The 14,931-nt window shown below is 35.0% G+C and overlaps 1 protein-coding gene across 1 annotated transcript in view; it reads left to right on the plus strand.

Annotated features, from left to right (window-relative positions):
• The window catches only part of TTC8 (tetratricopeptide repeat domain 8), a 66,468-nt gene that overhangs the window by 36,445 nt on the left and 15,092 nt on the right, over positions 1 to 14,931 (plus strand). Inside the window, exons 8-9 of the mRNA XM_003786970.3 lie at positions 3,205 to 3,292; positions 8,228 to 8,338. Coding sequence (XP_003787018.1) covers positions 3,205 to 3,292; positions 8,228 to 8,338 — 199 coding nt within the window. The remainder of the gene's footprint in view (positions 1 to 3,204; positions 3,293 to 8,227; positions 8,339 to 14,931) is intronic.

Here is a 14,931-nt window from a genome sequence, read left to right on the forward strand (position 1 = left end):
GGGGATTTTTTTTTAAAGAAAAAATATATTTTATATTTTTAAATAAAATAATATTAAAATATATATATATATATATATTTAGCAGCTGACTATTACTTGGAGGGACAGGGCTCAGGACGCTTGGTGTGGATGTGCGTATGCCCTTTACCATCACCAACTTTGGGCTGTGCAGGATGACTCTGGCCCTGCAGGTGGTGGCTATGTGCAGATCCAGGCTGCGCTTGTTCTAGCGGATCATGGGCCGGATGATACTAAGGGTGGCCCTGGCGTGCTTGCTCGTTGTCTACACGTGGGAGGTGGCAGGCTTAACACTGGTGGGATCTCTGCTTCATGACCACCACAACCCCCATCGGCTGCTGGCTCCATGCCCACAGTCTTGCAGAGAATCAACACATTGTAGCAGAAGTTGTGGGTTTTGGGGGCTCAGTGCTGTACATCTAACTGCTTATTCCTATTGATCAGGAAGGTGAAGCAGTTCATACCATCATCTGTGGCAGGTGTGTGGACATGGCGCCATCTTCCCTTGAAGCAGTGGCTGGAGATGGAAAGAGCTATATGTATATTGATAAGATTTCCTCATGGAGAAGGGAGAACTGTGTCTTTGACTTACTTGAGAAAACATTTACTTAACAATCATGTGATGGCAATAAGAACCTTCAGAATAATACAAGTTTAGAGCTGGGATGGGAAAGCTTTGAGACCATCAGACACAATTCCCCTTTTCAAATGAGGAAGCTGAGACCAGAGAGTGGCTGTGATTTGCATCAGGAGCTAGTTACAGACCTGGGACTAGAACCAAGTCTGCTGATGTCTAGTCCTGTCCTCTTGGTGATGAAGTCTTTTTATTTACACTGATGTCTCACAACTGTAAAGCACTTTACAGTTAAGAGAGAGTTTGATCATATGTTACATCATTTCTCTTAAATCTTATAGCACCTCAGGGGTAATTGCTATTTTTCATCTTTTTCCCAGATGAGAAAAATTGACCCTCACAAAGATACAGTGCCTTGTCCACATTTACATAGCTAGTAAGCGGCAGAGCAAGACTTTGAGCTCAGCATTCTGATGCCAGTTCTCTTATAATTTCCACAATTCTAAATTGTTTCTCTAGGAAAGGTAGACTTTTGTTACTATGAGCATTCTTCAGTATTTGTGAACTTTGTCATTCAACCACTGAGAGAAAAATGAAGAATATAAATGGAATGAAAAGGATGTTTATTGTTCCGCTGTTGAAATTAAGACTACTTTCTATTTACATATTTCACATAGAACTCTAAAACATTTTTTTCCTGCTGCTAGATGGTGGAAGTGTTTTCTGCCAAGAGATAATTTTAAGCCATTATAATATTAAATTCTTATGAGTATAATTGCTGGAGACAAATTTGAAAAAAAAAGTTTTTTTTTGAGATAGAGTCTCACTCTGTTGCCATAAGCTAGAGTACCATGGTGTCAGCCTCTCTCATAGGAACCTCAGACTTCTGGGTTCAAGCAATCCTCCTGCCTCAGCCTCCCACATAGCTAAGACTAGAGGCACCTGCTATAACACCTGGCTAATTTTTCTATTTTTACTAGACATAGGGTCTTGCTCTTGCTTAGGCTGGTCTTGAACTCCTACATTCAACGGATTCTCCTGCCTCATCCTCTGAGAGTGCTAGGATTATAGGCAGGAGCCACTGCACCTGGCCCAAATTTTTAAATCTTGAGCTTCCAAGCAAAACCTTTAGCAATCTTAAAAAATTAAAGGAAAGCACAATTCTCATTCCTTTGTCATCCATTTATGATGGCATTTTAAAGTGTACACCTCTTCATATTAAGTTATGATGAGGTGTACACTTTAATTCTTCTCTGCAATAATAAAAAACATATGGTTAATATTTTCCTTCTTTTTTTGGCTTCCATATAGCTCAGTATCTCTTGTTGCACTTTCATTTGTTTTTTAATTTGTTTATCCTTCTGTCTTAATTTTAAAAACTTCCATTTTTGTATTCTTGTTCTTTATGTATCTTTTTATTGTAATTTCTTCTGTGTCATTTTGGGAGAGAGGCAAGTTATTAGAAATATACAGACTTGTGTGTGATTTGAATTCACGGAAGTAGGTGACTGTTTCAGTCACAAGTTTAGGACTTGTGTTCAATTGATGTTATATACAAAAATATGTTGTTTTTCAGGATTTTAGAGATACTTTGATGACATTTGATAAATACTCCTTGTGAAATCTGTGGGACTTTTGAAGAGGTGGAGTGTCTGCCACATCACTAACTTTAGGCTCGTCTTTTGGGATCTCTTTTAATCACCTTAATTCCAAAGCCTCAAATAGCTCTGTGGGTATCAGCCACACCAATACTTGAGGTTTAGGTTATAAAAAATGATCAAAGCTATCCTTTCAAGCCTTTCAATGAAAGTAGCACAATGGAACATACTATATGTCATTGCGATTGTAGTTACACAAAGTAAAATGTTACCATATTGAAGTAGCTCTTAGATGGCTAGAAATGAGTAGTAACAAGAAAGCCTGGCAGGTCTGATAAGGACAGGCTGCATGAAAGCTGTGTGTACTCAAATGATAGATTTAGTGATAACAGAATGTTTCCTGAGCAGAAGACGGGGACACTGACATCAGGACAGTCATATTTAAGCAAGGAGCAAATCTCAGATTCACAGACTAGGACAATCAGTACCAGATACCTAATAAAGGAAAAGAAAAAAGATTTCTTAGAATAATAAAATGGTATAATTATACTGTATATTACTCAAGTGGCAAGTATTAAGTAAAAATAAGGATAATTTTTCAAATTGGCTGTTGTATCAGAGAAGATGTTTTCAAAAAAATGTCATCCTTTAGTATTTCCAGTAAAATGGAGACTAGGCATTTATTCAGGTCACTTGCCATATGTCCAGCTGATCGTAAGCTCTTTGGGTGGTGAACTGATGTGACCTCGCTTACTGGCAGCTATTAGTTCTGCTGTGAGGAGGCTTTAGACAGACTCTTTATACACCGTTTGGGGGCTAAAAGCTAGTGAATATGGACATAGGCAAGTTATGCCAAACTGTATAAACATATGTGTTAATGTAGTATGTGTACAACATTTACCTTCTTTGGTACATGCTTACTCTTATGGATGTAATCTGTCTCTATTCATATCCTCAGGGTATGATACAGTATTTATTTTATTAATGTTTAATTTTTAAAATTGCTGTTCATAGATTAGGAATGTATCGTGAAGCAGAAAAACAGTTTAAATCAGCCCTGAAGCAGCAGGAAATGGTAGATACCTTTCTCTACTTGGCAAAAGTAAGTAAATCTTTTAAATTTGAATGAAATCTGTCTTCCCAGAATAAATGTTTAAATTCATATAGAGGGTAACTGTCTTGGAAAAATTGATTACCATGAAAAAATAAGAAAAGTCCTTTGAAAGATTGTCCTTTAAGACAGAAGAAAATACCACAGGCTCACTATCCCCATACATAACAATCTCCAGAGAGGCCTTTTCTGCAACACTTTTGTCTACTATGTGTACTGCCATGTTAGGTAAGTCTTTAATTACCCAGCTTCTCTATAATAATAAACATAATACTTCTCTTTTATTGAGCACCTATTCAGTGTAAAGCTTTTTGTCATGTACCTTATATATGCAATTTAACCCTTACAATAACCCTGCAAGGTTGGTTTTATTATTTGACTTACAGTAAGTTTTTAGGGTCATTTGGCTATTAAAAGCCAGCATTCAGACCCAGGTCTTCCTAGCTCCAGACCCTATTTGTGACCGCATAGTGCCACCATAGCCACAGCCAAAGTGATAGGCCACCTAGAATTTTCAGTATTGGAGTAAAATTACTTCTTGACTCACACCAGCTACTTTGAAAGAAAAAGATGAAGTGGTGGTTATAAAGCTATATATAAGGTATATCTGCTGTACCTTTTAGAGTTTTTTAAATTTAAAGATGTGGTAAAGGAGATTCAAAAGAAGAGAACATACAAAAGGAAGTGCTCCTCATCCCTAAATATAGTAATAAAAAACATATTAAAAAGAAACAAAATGAAAATTATACTATATAATTTACATTTGCTGATCTTAGTATGTTTATAGTGATTTTCAAAAATGTTTGAAACTATCTGAAATCTAACTTTATCGTTTGTTTGTTTATTTGTTTATTGAGACAGTCTCACTCTGTCCTCCTAGGTAGAGTGCCATGGCATCATAGTTCACAGCAACCTCAAACACTTGGGCTCAAGTGATTCTCTTGCCTCACCCTCCCAAGTAGCTGGGACTATAGGCATCCATCCCAATGCCCAACTAGTTTTTCTGTTTTTAGTAGATGGGGGGTCTTGCTCTTGCTGAGGCTGGTCTTGAACTCCTGAGCTCAAATGATCCACCCACCTCAACCTCCCTGAGTGCTGAGATTACAGGTGTGAGCCACCACACCTGGCCTAAGTTTGTCTTTCACACATTGTATATTGACCTTAAATTCTTAAAGTTTCTAAGCATAGTAAACTTTTTAGAAAGAAATAGCTTGAAATTAAAGTGCAAGTCATTGTTTGACCATCTTCTTAACTATCACTTATCATGTGGTTGGAAAAAATGTGCTTGGTATTTTAACTATTGTTAAATATGTAGTTTCATCTATTTTTTCATAAATAGATTTTCTTTTTTTGAGACAGAGCCTCAAGCTATCCCCCTGGGTAGAGTCCCATGGCGTCGCAGCTCACAGCAACCTCCAACTCCTGGGCTCAAGCGAGTCTCCTGCCTCAGCCTCCCAAGTAGCTAGGACCACAGGTGCCCACCACAACACCCGGCTATTTTTTGGTTACAGCCGTCTTTGTTTTTTGGTGGGCCCGATCTGGATTCTAACCTGCCACCTTAGTTGTATATGGCTGGCGCCTTAGCCACTTGAGCCACAGGTGCTGAGCCATAAATTGATTTTTTAAATCCATATTGCCTAGATGACTATGTAGAGGTAAAATTTACCTGATTCCTTTAATATTTGAAGGAATAGTTTCTATATAATAGAGATCATGCAGATTTCAGGAATAACATTGTTTCTTAAAATTTTTAATCATTAATTTAAACATTATTAAATACATTATTATATATCAATTGTATTATTTATTATATTTTAAAAAGCATTATAGAAGGGTATAAGGCAAAAATTGAAAAACTTTTTAAAATATATGTACTTCTCTAATTTCAAACTTTACTGATAAATACTATAAACAGTTTTCTCTTATATCCATTTGAGCCTTTTCAAAGTATAATCTGACTGTTTAGTAGGTGGATCCAAGATCTTGAAGGAAAATGTCATAATCTTTTCTTTCCATACACAAAATCATAATTCTGTTTTAGAAATTCCTGTTAAACATTACGTTATCCATGTTAATGTTCTAATTGCTGATGAAGTGGAAATCATCAAACGCTAACCTGCTTCATCCCTCGCAAACCTGTTTGCCCTCTACTTTGAAGGGGCCCTTCCCCAACACCCTCTCCACTGCTGCTGTCTGTCATACCTTGTTCCCTGTGTCATCCCCTCTTCCTCCAACATCTTCAACTTTAATCTCTAATTGGTTCCTTAATGCCAGTGTATAGGCCAGTGATTTTCAACCGCTATGCCTTGACAGACTAGTGTGCCATGAGAGGATCTTTGGTATGCCAAAAAAAATTTTAAAGACCATTAATTAAATTATTTTTGAAAGAAGTTTAATGCACAGTAAATGTACAAATGAAAATTAAAACCTTTTAAAATTGATTATATGAGTATGTCATTGTTGTAGTAGGTAAATGTTTTATTGTTACAATAAATAAACACTGGCTTATTTCTAAAGTGGGTGGGTTGTAGCCTTGAAAAATAAGGTTTCAAGATGGTGTGATTTGACAAGGATTGGCTGATGAACACTGGTAAAATAATCCAAAGTGAATGAAGCGTATGACTCAGCAATCCCTGGTTGTGTCTTAAGTAGTAAGGAGGTGTAGCTAAACTGAACGTGTCATATGGTTCTGTCTAGATTTGAAATAGTGAAGTAGTTGGACACAATTATCTTACAAATCCCAGCTTTGAAAATTTTCCAAGTGTGTCTAATTAATACCTGTATTTCTTTTTTAAAATTATGAGTTGTTTATTTTTCTTATTTTTGATTTGGTAATTTTTATTACATAGTGTTCATTTAAAATGGACACATTTTTAGTAAAGAAACAAAAATTAGAAGATGATGCTGGTATGTCAAATACAGCTTCGCCCAGTACAATGGCAACTAAATTAAAAACAATTAGTCATTTATATCATGAATATAATGAAAATTATTTATCATTTGGTTTTATGTGTAGTAAAGGAGATCCACCACGCCTCACATGTATAATTTGTGGCGAAACATTAGCAAATGAAGCTATGGTTCCTAGCAAATTAAAGAGACATTTACAGTCCAAACATTCCCACTTGTCCAAAAAGCTAGTGGAATATTTCATACAACTTGCACTCAATAATACTAATCAAACAAATAGTGACTAATTCTCACATAAATTGAATTCAATTTTGACCAAAGTACATTACTTAAACATTAATTTTTAGCTGAACTTGTTAATATGTTGTCTAGGATACTGCATCCTCATTTAGAAGTGAATTATGTTTGTAATTTCCCCTTTATAATAATATATTTTTTCCAATTTTAATATCAGATGTATCCAAATTAAACAGAATGATTTTGAAGTATTTCTTCTTTTTCTGTTGTCTATAAGATTTGACATGATCCGTTTTTTGAAATTATCTTTTCTTTTTATTTATCAATATTGTCTATTTTTTGAGACTCTGGGAAAAAAAATAATAAGAAGTTAATTGATGACTCTATACTGATCGGCAGAGTCAAAGCATTCTATAATAGACATACTCTTATTTGGCAATGCTAATGTTATTTTCTTTGCATTACTATTATTATTATTGCTTAATACTTCATTGCAGCAATCATCTGATTTCTTTTATGAATGTATTTATCTTCATTCATTCTTTACAAGGTTTTTGTTTCTAGTCCTTATCTTAAACATTGTTATTGTTAAATTTTAAGCCTTTTTGATTTTGTGAAGGCAAAAAGTGGAAACCTAGTAAATACATGGATATGTATAAATAAATAAAAAAGAATACGAAGAGAAATCATGAAAGTATTCTCATATCTACATGTAATATTAATGCTTTCAGAGAAAAATTACTGCTCTGGAAGAAAAGGATTAAAAGAGAAAATGCAATAGAAATGTTGGAATTGATGAAAAGTGTAAACTGGGTAAAAATCTTATTGAACAAATTTTACAAACTTTAGATTCATTGTATACAAATTTTGAAAAATATTTTCCTACATCTACACTTGACATGATGTCTCTGGATTGGTTGTGAAATCCTTTAAGTGCATTATATCAGCGAATTTAAATGTTATAGAAGAGGAAAAGTTAACAGAAATAATGACAGAGGATTGCAGTTAAAATATTCAACAACCTTTTGGTTATCTCTCAAGGGTGAATTTCTAAATATTACAGAAAAAAGCAGTAGAAATACTTCTTCTGTTCTCAATGTCATATTTGTGTAAAGTGAACTTTTCTGCCAAGAATAATATTAAAAACAAAAATTGATCATGGCTAGAGTCGAGCTCAGATATCTCATTACATGTTAAATTATAATAAACAGAAAAATAAATAGAAATAAGTTTTTAAAAGAATTTTGTTACCTTTTTATTACAAATTGTAATATATTGATTTGTTTTATTTTTTGGCCGTGATAGTACATTTTGTCTGTGTTAATAAATAAATGAAAAATGGTATGTTCTTTTTTTTTTTTTTTTTTTTACTTTTTTTTGATTAACATAATCTAAGTGTGCTGTGGAAGTCTGACTATGGTTCAAATGTGCCATGAGATAAAAAGGTTGAAAAACACTGCTATAGACAAACTCATGTGTGTTCTATCTTAAAAAGATTTTCCCTTGATCCTTGTCTAGTTCCTGCCCAGTCTCTTTGACAATAGTAAACCCACAAATAAGCATTTGTTGGTGGAATAAATGAATGAATGGATCATATAACAACAAGTAGAGATAAGTCTATAACATCATTATTAGAAATTAATCCTGCACATTTCTGAAAACTTTTTACTGTAATATCTAAAAGATAATTTGTTATTAATCAATAATTATAAACTTGGTAACAACAAATACTATTGTTTCAAGAATTGAAACTTTTATTGAACTGTGTCTTGCTTTTAGGTTTACATCTCTTTGGATCAACCTGTAACTGCTTTAACTCTCTACAAACAAGGTTTAGATAAGTTTCCAGGAGAAGTAACCCTACTCTGCGGAATTGCCAGAATCTACGAGGTAAAATTCATATTATTGTTATTGTTTTTTATTGATACATAGTGATGGTACATATTTTGGGGGTATATGTAATATATTAATGCCTGGGTACAGTATGTAATGATCAAGTCAGGTGATATTTATCACCACAAACATTTATCTTTTCTTTGTGTTGGGAACATTATGATTCTCTTCAAACTATTTTAAAATATAAATTCTTGCTAACTATAATTTCCCTATTATACCACTGAATGCTCTAGAATTTAATCCTATGTAATGTATCTTTGTATCCCTTAACCAACTTCTTTTTATCCTTCCTCTTTCCCACCCAGCCTCTGGTAACCACAATTCTATTCTCTACCTCCATGAGATTCACTTTTTTTTAGCTTCCACATATGAGTGAGAATATGTGATATTTGCCATTATGTGCCTGCTTTATTTTATTTAACATATGATCTCTTGTTTTATTCAAGTTGCTATAAATGCAGGATTTCATTTTTCTTCATGGCTGCATAATGTTCCATTGTGTATATGTGCCACATTTTCTTCATCTGTTCATCTGTCAATGGACTCTTACGCTGAGTCCATATCTTGGCTATTGTGAATAGTGCTGCCGTAAATACAGGAGTGCAGATGTTTCTTTGATATGCTGCTTTTCATTCTCTTGCATATATACCCAACAGGGAGATTGGTGGCTCAGATAGTAGTTCTATTTTTAGTTGTTTGAGGAGCCCCCATACTGTTCTCCATAAAGGCTGTACTACTTCACAGTCCCATCAACAGTGTATGTGTGGGCCCCTTGCTCTGCATCCTTGCCAGAATTTGTTATTTTTTGTCTTTTTGATAATAGCCATTCTAACTGGTATGAAATGATATATTATTGTGGTTTTGATGTGCATTTTCCTGATGATTGGTGATACTGAGCATTTTTCATATATCTGTTTGCCATTTGTATGTCTTCCTTTTTTGTCCCATTTTAAAAATTGGATTATTTGCTTTTTGCTATTGATTTGTTTGCACTCCTTATATATTCTGGTTATTAATCCCTTGTCAGATGAATTTGCAAATATTTTCTCTCATTCTGTGGGTTGTACCTTCGCTTTGTTCACTATTTCCTCTGCTATATAGAAGATTTTTATTAATAGCTTGATATAATCCCACAGGTCTATTTTTGCTTTGATGGCCTGTGCTTTTGAGGTCTTACACAAAAAAATCTCTGCCCAGATCAATGTCCTGGAGTGTTTTCTTCTAGCAGTTTCATAGTTTCAGGTCTCAGATTTAAGCCTTGAATCCATGTTGATTGGATTTGATTTTGCATAAGGTGAGAAATAGGGGTTTGTTCAGTTTTCTCAGCACCATCTATTAAAAATGGTCCTCTCCCTGTTGTGTGTTCTTGGTGTCTTTGTCAGAAATGAGTCAGTTGTAAATGCGTGGATTTACATGCATCTCTATTCCGTCTCACTGGGCTATGTGTCTCTATTTATGCCAGTACCATGTTGGTTTGATTGCTGCTGTTGAGTATCCTAGCATATTTTGAAGTCAGGTAGTTTGATGCCTCCAGTTTGGTTCTTTATGCTCAGGATTCTTTTAGCTATTCTGGGTCTTTGGGGGGTACACATAAATATTAGGATTTTTTTTCTGTTTCTTTGAAGAATTCCATTGGTATTTTGATAGGGATTGCCATGTTTTTTAAAAAGTTGATATAAAATTGAGGTTATATGCCACTTAAGTAAGTGCATAGTCCCTTGAGGTCCTGGTAAGGAGAATAATTTATTAAATTATGGTTTTTTGGCCTGAGATTTACCAGTAAAACAAGAGACTTTATACATTTAGTCAAACTAAATTTTTATTAGGAAGTATTTCGGACACATACAGAATGGTGTAAAATAGATATTTAAATTAATTTCCCCATCGGATAACTTCTTGTTCTAGCACATTTATTGATTCTTTCCCAATGTTTGTAGTGTCAAGTATCGATTTTTCCCATATATGGTGGATATGTTTTGAGGCTTTCTATTCTCTTCCACCATCCTTGTATCAATATGATATCACCTTAATTTCTGTAGCTTTATAAAACTGTGTGGTAGAGTTCATCTTTCTCAGTAGTGTCTTAGCTATTTTCGACTTTTATTAAGTGACTCTAAAATTTAGAGTCAAATTCTATCAGTAGTCCCTTTGAAATATAGTTCCTGCTGCCTAATTATTGTAGCTTGACAATAATTCCTGATACTAGGTCGGGGAAATTCTACCACCTATTTCTTCATAGTTGGTTATTCTTGGTCCTTTGCTCTTCCATATTGGTTTTAGGATTGACCTACCAAGAACCATAAAAAAAAACCCCTGCAGGTATATTGATCGAAATTACATTGAATATATGAATAATGTAAAGTGTGTGGGTGGGCTGCCTTTCTTCCCATTCTTAATCATAATGTAACTCTCCCATTTACTTAGGTCTTCTTTTTTGTCCCCCAGTGTATATTTTGTAATTATCTCCACAAAGATGTTGTAGGGAGGGGACGTCCCCCAAATCACCCTGAGAGTCAGTGATTTGCTAGGATTCTCAGTACTTAGCATGCATTTGTACTTACAGTTAAGATTTATTAGGGCAGAAGCAAAATCTTACTGGGAAGGGAAATCTTAGTGGTGAAGGGAAAACACTTACGGGGCAACATTTAGAGGAAATAAAATTTAAAGGAAGCTTCCTAGAGTCCTCACCCAATGGAATCACTCACACAGGACATAATCATTCCAGCAACAAGTTGTAACAACTTGGGAGAATTGATGTCCACCAAAGATGTTCATTAGAGACTTGGTAACCAAGGTTATTACTGGACCTAGTCATATAGACATGCTCTGCCTGTCATGTACCAAACCACACTGTAAAAAAGTTTAGGTGTAGTGCACCTCTGTTATCGTTTGAGGAAAGTTTTATATCAATATAGGGAACTACCGAAGTTCCCAAATGTAAGCCTTTCTAAGAATAGTGGTATAAGGCTGCTATGTTTACATTTTTTTGCACAGATGTATTACTAGGTATAATTATGAATAGAATATTATTTTCCTCTCATATTTTCTATTTGATTACTTGTGGTAATACAGTTTGGATATTTGTCTCATCTAAATCTCATGTTGAAATTTGATCTCCAGTGTTGGAGATAGGGTGTTTGAGTAATGGGGGCAGAGCACTTTGATCAGTCAATAAAAATACTTGATCAGTATCTCTCTGTCTTTACTAATTGTAACCTTAAATTGAATATGAACTAAACTTTGACTAAGAAATTTATGAAGGAAAAAAGCGGAGTTGATTTTTGAAACCAGTGGAGTTCATGCTAGTTCCAGTGGTGACTATCCTGATCTAATTGGAGCTCTTTAAACTTTAGGATCAACCTTCAGCGCCTTTCAGCCCTTTCCCTTTCTCTTCTCAAGCAAGAAATTCTAGTAGAAAGAGCAAAAGAATAATTGCATCTCTAACGTGAGGTTGCTGGTGAGATGAATTCTTTCCAAGCCTTTAGTATAGTTACCGTTGCTATGGCATTGGTAGGTAGTGACTATGAGGGTATCCTTTAATTATCTTTTTTTTTCCTGGTCTGAGTTGAGTTTTCAGTTGGAAGAAGAAAGGAGTAGAGAAGAAAGCATCCTAATTGTAGGCACAGTATTTCATGCATAAGTTAGGTGATCAAGGATTAAGCACAGACTTGAAATACTGTGGTTGGGATATTTCCCCCTTGGATATACACAGTTAATTTCTTTTATGTCAAAGTCTACCACACCAAAGTCAGATTTCCAGTGTATTCTTTTTCTCTTTATGTAACAAAAGATTTGGAGATAATTAGTAAAGTTGGTTTCTTAGCATTGTACCCTATACTGTGTTTGCCTTTAGGGACTTTTTTTTGATGCACATCATGCTTGTCTCTGAAGGATCGATTCTCTTCCTTTATGTTCTCTTCTTTTTATTTATCTTTTGTTTTTATGTTGTACCTTTCAGATATATTTGTTTAAACTGGAATGGGGAAGATTTTTCTAAGTATGGCACAAGTCACAGATAGGCTTATTAGGAACGATTGGTAGACTTGAGAGTATAAAAGCTAAATTTCTTATGTAGCAAAAACAGAAATGCAAACCAAACCAAACAAAAGGTAAAAATATCAAACAGGGAAAACGCTCACCATATCTAAGACAGACAAGAGACTGCTTTTAATTTCCTTAATCTACACATTGCTGAAAAATCGCTAAAAATGGGAGATTTACACCCATGTACGCGCACAAACATACAAATGCCCATGCATACACACACTTATAAATTCTCATTTATTTAGTCAAGAATGTAAACACTTATGGAAATGAGATGTTTCTCAGAGCAGTTGTGGATCAACATATCATTGGCTTTCCTATAGGCTCTGCTTTCCTATCAGTCTTCACAGTGGCCATTGACCCCTGCCATGCTTGAAAACCATCCCAGAGGTGAGATTACAGCCAAGTTCCAGCTGTATTTTGTCTATACACCACCCTTTGTACTCAGGATATCTAGAAGAACTCAATGGAGCCATCTATACTTTTCCTCTGAAAAGAGTGTTTATAAACACTGAGCCTTCCTGAGTTTTGAACTAAAGTCCATATCAGCATAAGGTCATTTCATCTGAGATGAGAAAATAGAGTCAGTGCCCAGGGAACCTTGAGCCATGTCTCTGCCTCTAGTTCTCCTGTGTCCAAGAGAGTTTTTCCTCCCCAGTCTCCTCATACACAAACCAATGATAAAAGGACAAAAGACAGGGTAGAGAAGAAAAATGAAAACAAAGGACATGAATAGAAATATAAATATCTGATGTGTGAAATGCCTCACTTCTGTCATAATTAAAGAAACTAACAACTAAAACAATAGTGATATACCATTTTTCACTTAATGAGATTGGTGAAGATAAAGTTTCATTATATCTAGGGCTGTCAAGGATGTAGACTCCAAACTCCAGTATGAACACTGTTGGTGGGAGTGCACATTGGTGCAACCCATTTGGAAACTGTTTGCAGTTATTGATGATATTTTTAAACATAAATACTCTTTGACCTGGGAATTTTACTTACAGAAATATTTTTTAAGATTGTTTTCATATAGGTACTAAAAGATACATACAAAGATGGCTTGTACTCTATTTTGTCATAAAAAAGGTAAAGTAATGTTTCATCAAAAAGGGACTGATTAAATTATCAATGGAACACTGTGTGGAAGTAAAAAAAATGAAGTAGAGCTTTCTGTTTCTATATGGAAAGATAGTCAAGACACTGAAAGCAAAAAAAAAAAAAAAAAAAAAGAAATCTTGTATGTTACAAAGTATAGAATGATTCTGTTTATGGTTAAAGCATGTTACTCATGTATGTGTTTATATATGAACAAAATATCTTTTCTTTTTTTTTTTTTTTGAGACAGAGTGTCATTACATTGCCCTCGGTAGAGTGCTGTGTCATCACAGCTCACAACAACCTGAAACTCTTGGGCTTAAGCGATTCTCTTGCCTCAGCCTCCCAAGTAGCTAGGACTACAGGTGCCCGCCACAACCCCCGGCTATTTTTTTGTCGTAGTTGTCATTGTTTGGCAGACCTTGGCTAGGTTCAAACTTGCCAGCTCCTATGTATGTGGCTTGCCCCCTAGCCGCTGAGCTACAGGTGCCAAGCCATGAACAAAATTTCTTAAAAAATACTTGGGAAACTACTAACAGAGCCTCTGCCCAGAGGGACTTGGAGAGGGGGCTTTTGCTGTTAATTTTGTACCCTTTTGTAATGTTTAAAGTTTATTTAGCATAAACATGTATTTTATAGGTTCATAAAACTTAATTAAAACTATATATTGTATAAGGCTATCTCTAAAATAAATGAGTCTAAAATTCCTCAAGATTGCATAAATTAATTTCCGTACCCATTAGTCAGGTATATAAATATTCTAAGTTAGTTTTAGGAAAGTCAAAGCCTTGAATCAATTGGCTGTTGAGGCCAGAGTCTTCTTTATTGTCCATTACCACCTTTGTAGGCTATAACACCGAAGCCTTGCAATATAAGATGTTTTGTTATTGAATAAGAATTTCACTTATAAAGCACATGAAAAAAACATTATAAAGCATGGGTTTGGATCAACTGGTGAATTTTTTATTAGGATTTATGGGACTTAGAAGTAACACCCTTATTCCTCCAGGTTGAGAACCAGTTGAGAGAGATACAAGATTTAGACAAATGAAGCCCAAACCATTTAATCATATTACTGGTAAAAGCAGAATTGGAGCATGTGGCTTTAGATATATGAGCAAAAGTGTTAACAGCCTTAAATCTCTAAGTTAGACAGACTAATCCACTCTGTCATGGACATGGATGTGTGACTTACAGACTTTTTCTACTCAGGGAGAACCTGTTCTTTCCATAAAAATATGCTATTTATGCTAACATGTTATAAGTTCATTAAATTTTATTGGCTCGGCGCCTGTGGCTCAAGTGGCTAAGGCGCTAGTCACATACACCTAAGGTGGCAGGTTCGAATCGAGCCCGGGCCCGCCAAACAACAATGACGGCTGCAACTGAAAAATAGCCGGGCGTTGTGGCGGGCGCCTGTGGTCCCAGCTACTTGGGAGGCT

The sequence above is a fragment of the Otolemur garnettii genome, unplaced genomic scaffold (assembly GCF_000181295.1).
Source record: "Otolemur garnettii isolate 467f Iridium unplaced genomic scaffold, OtoGar3 scaffold00020, whole genome shotgun sequence".
Taxonomy (NCBI): Eukaryota; Metazoa; Chordata; class Mammalia; order Primates; family Galagidae; genus Otolemur; species Otolemur garnettii.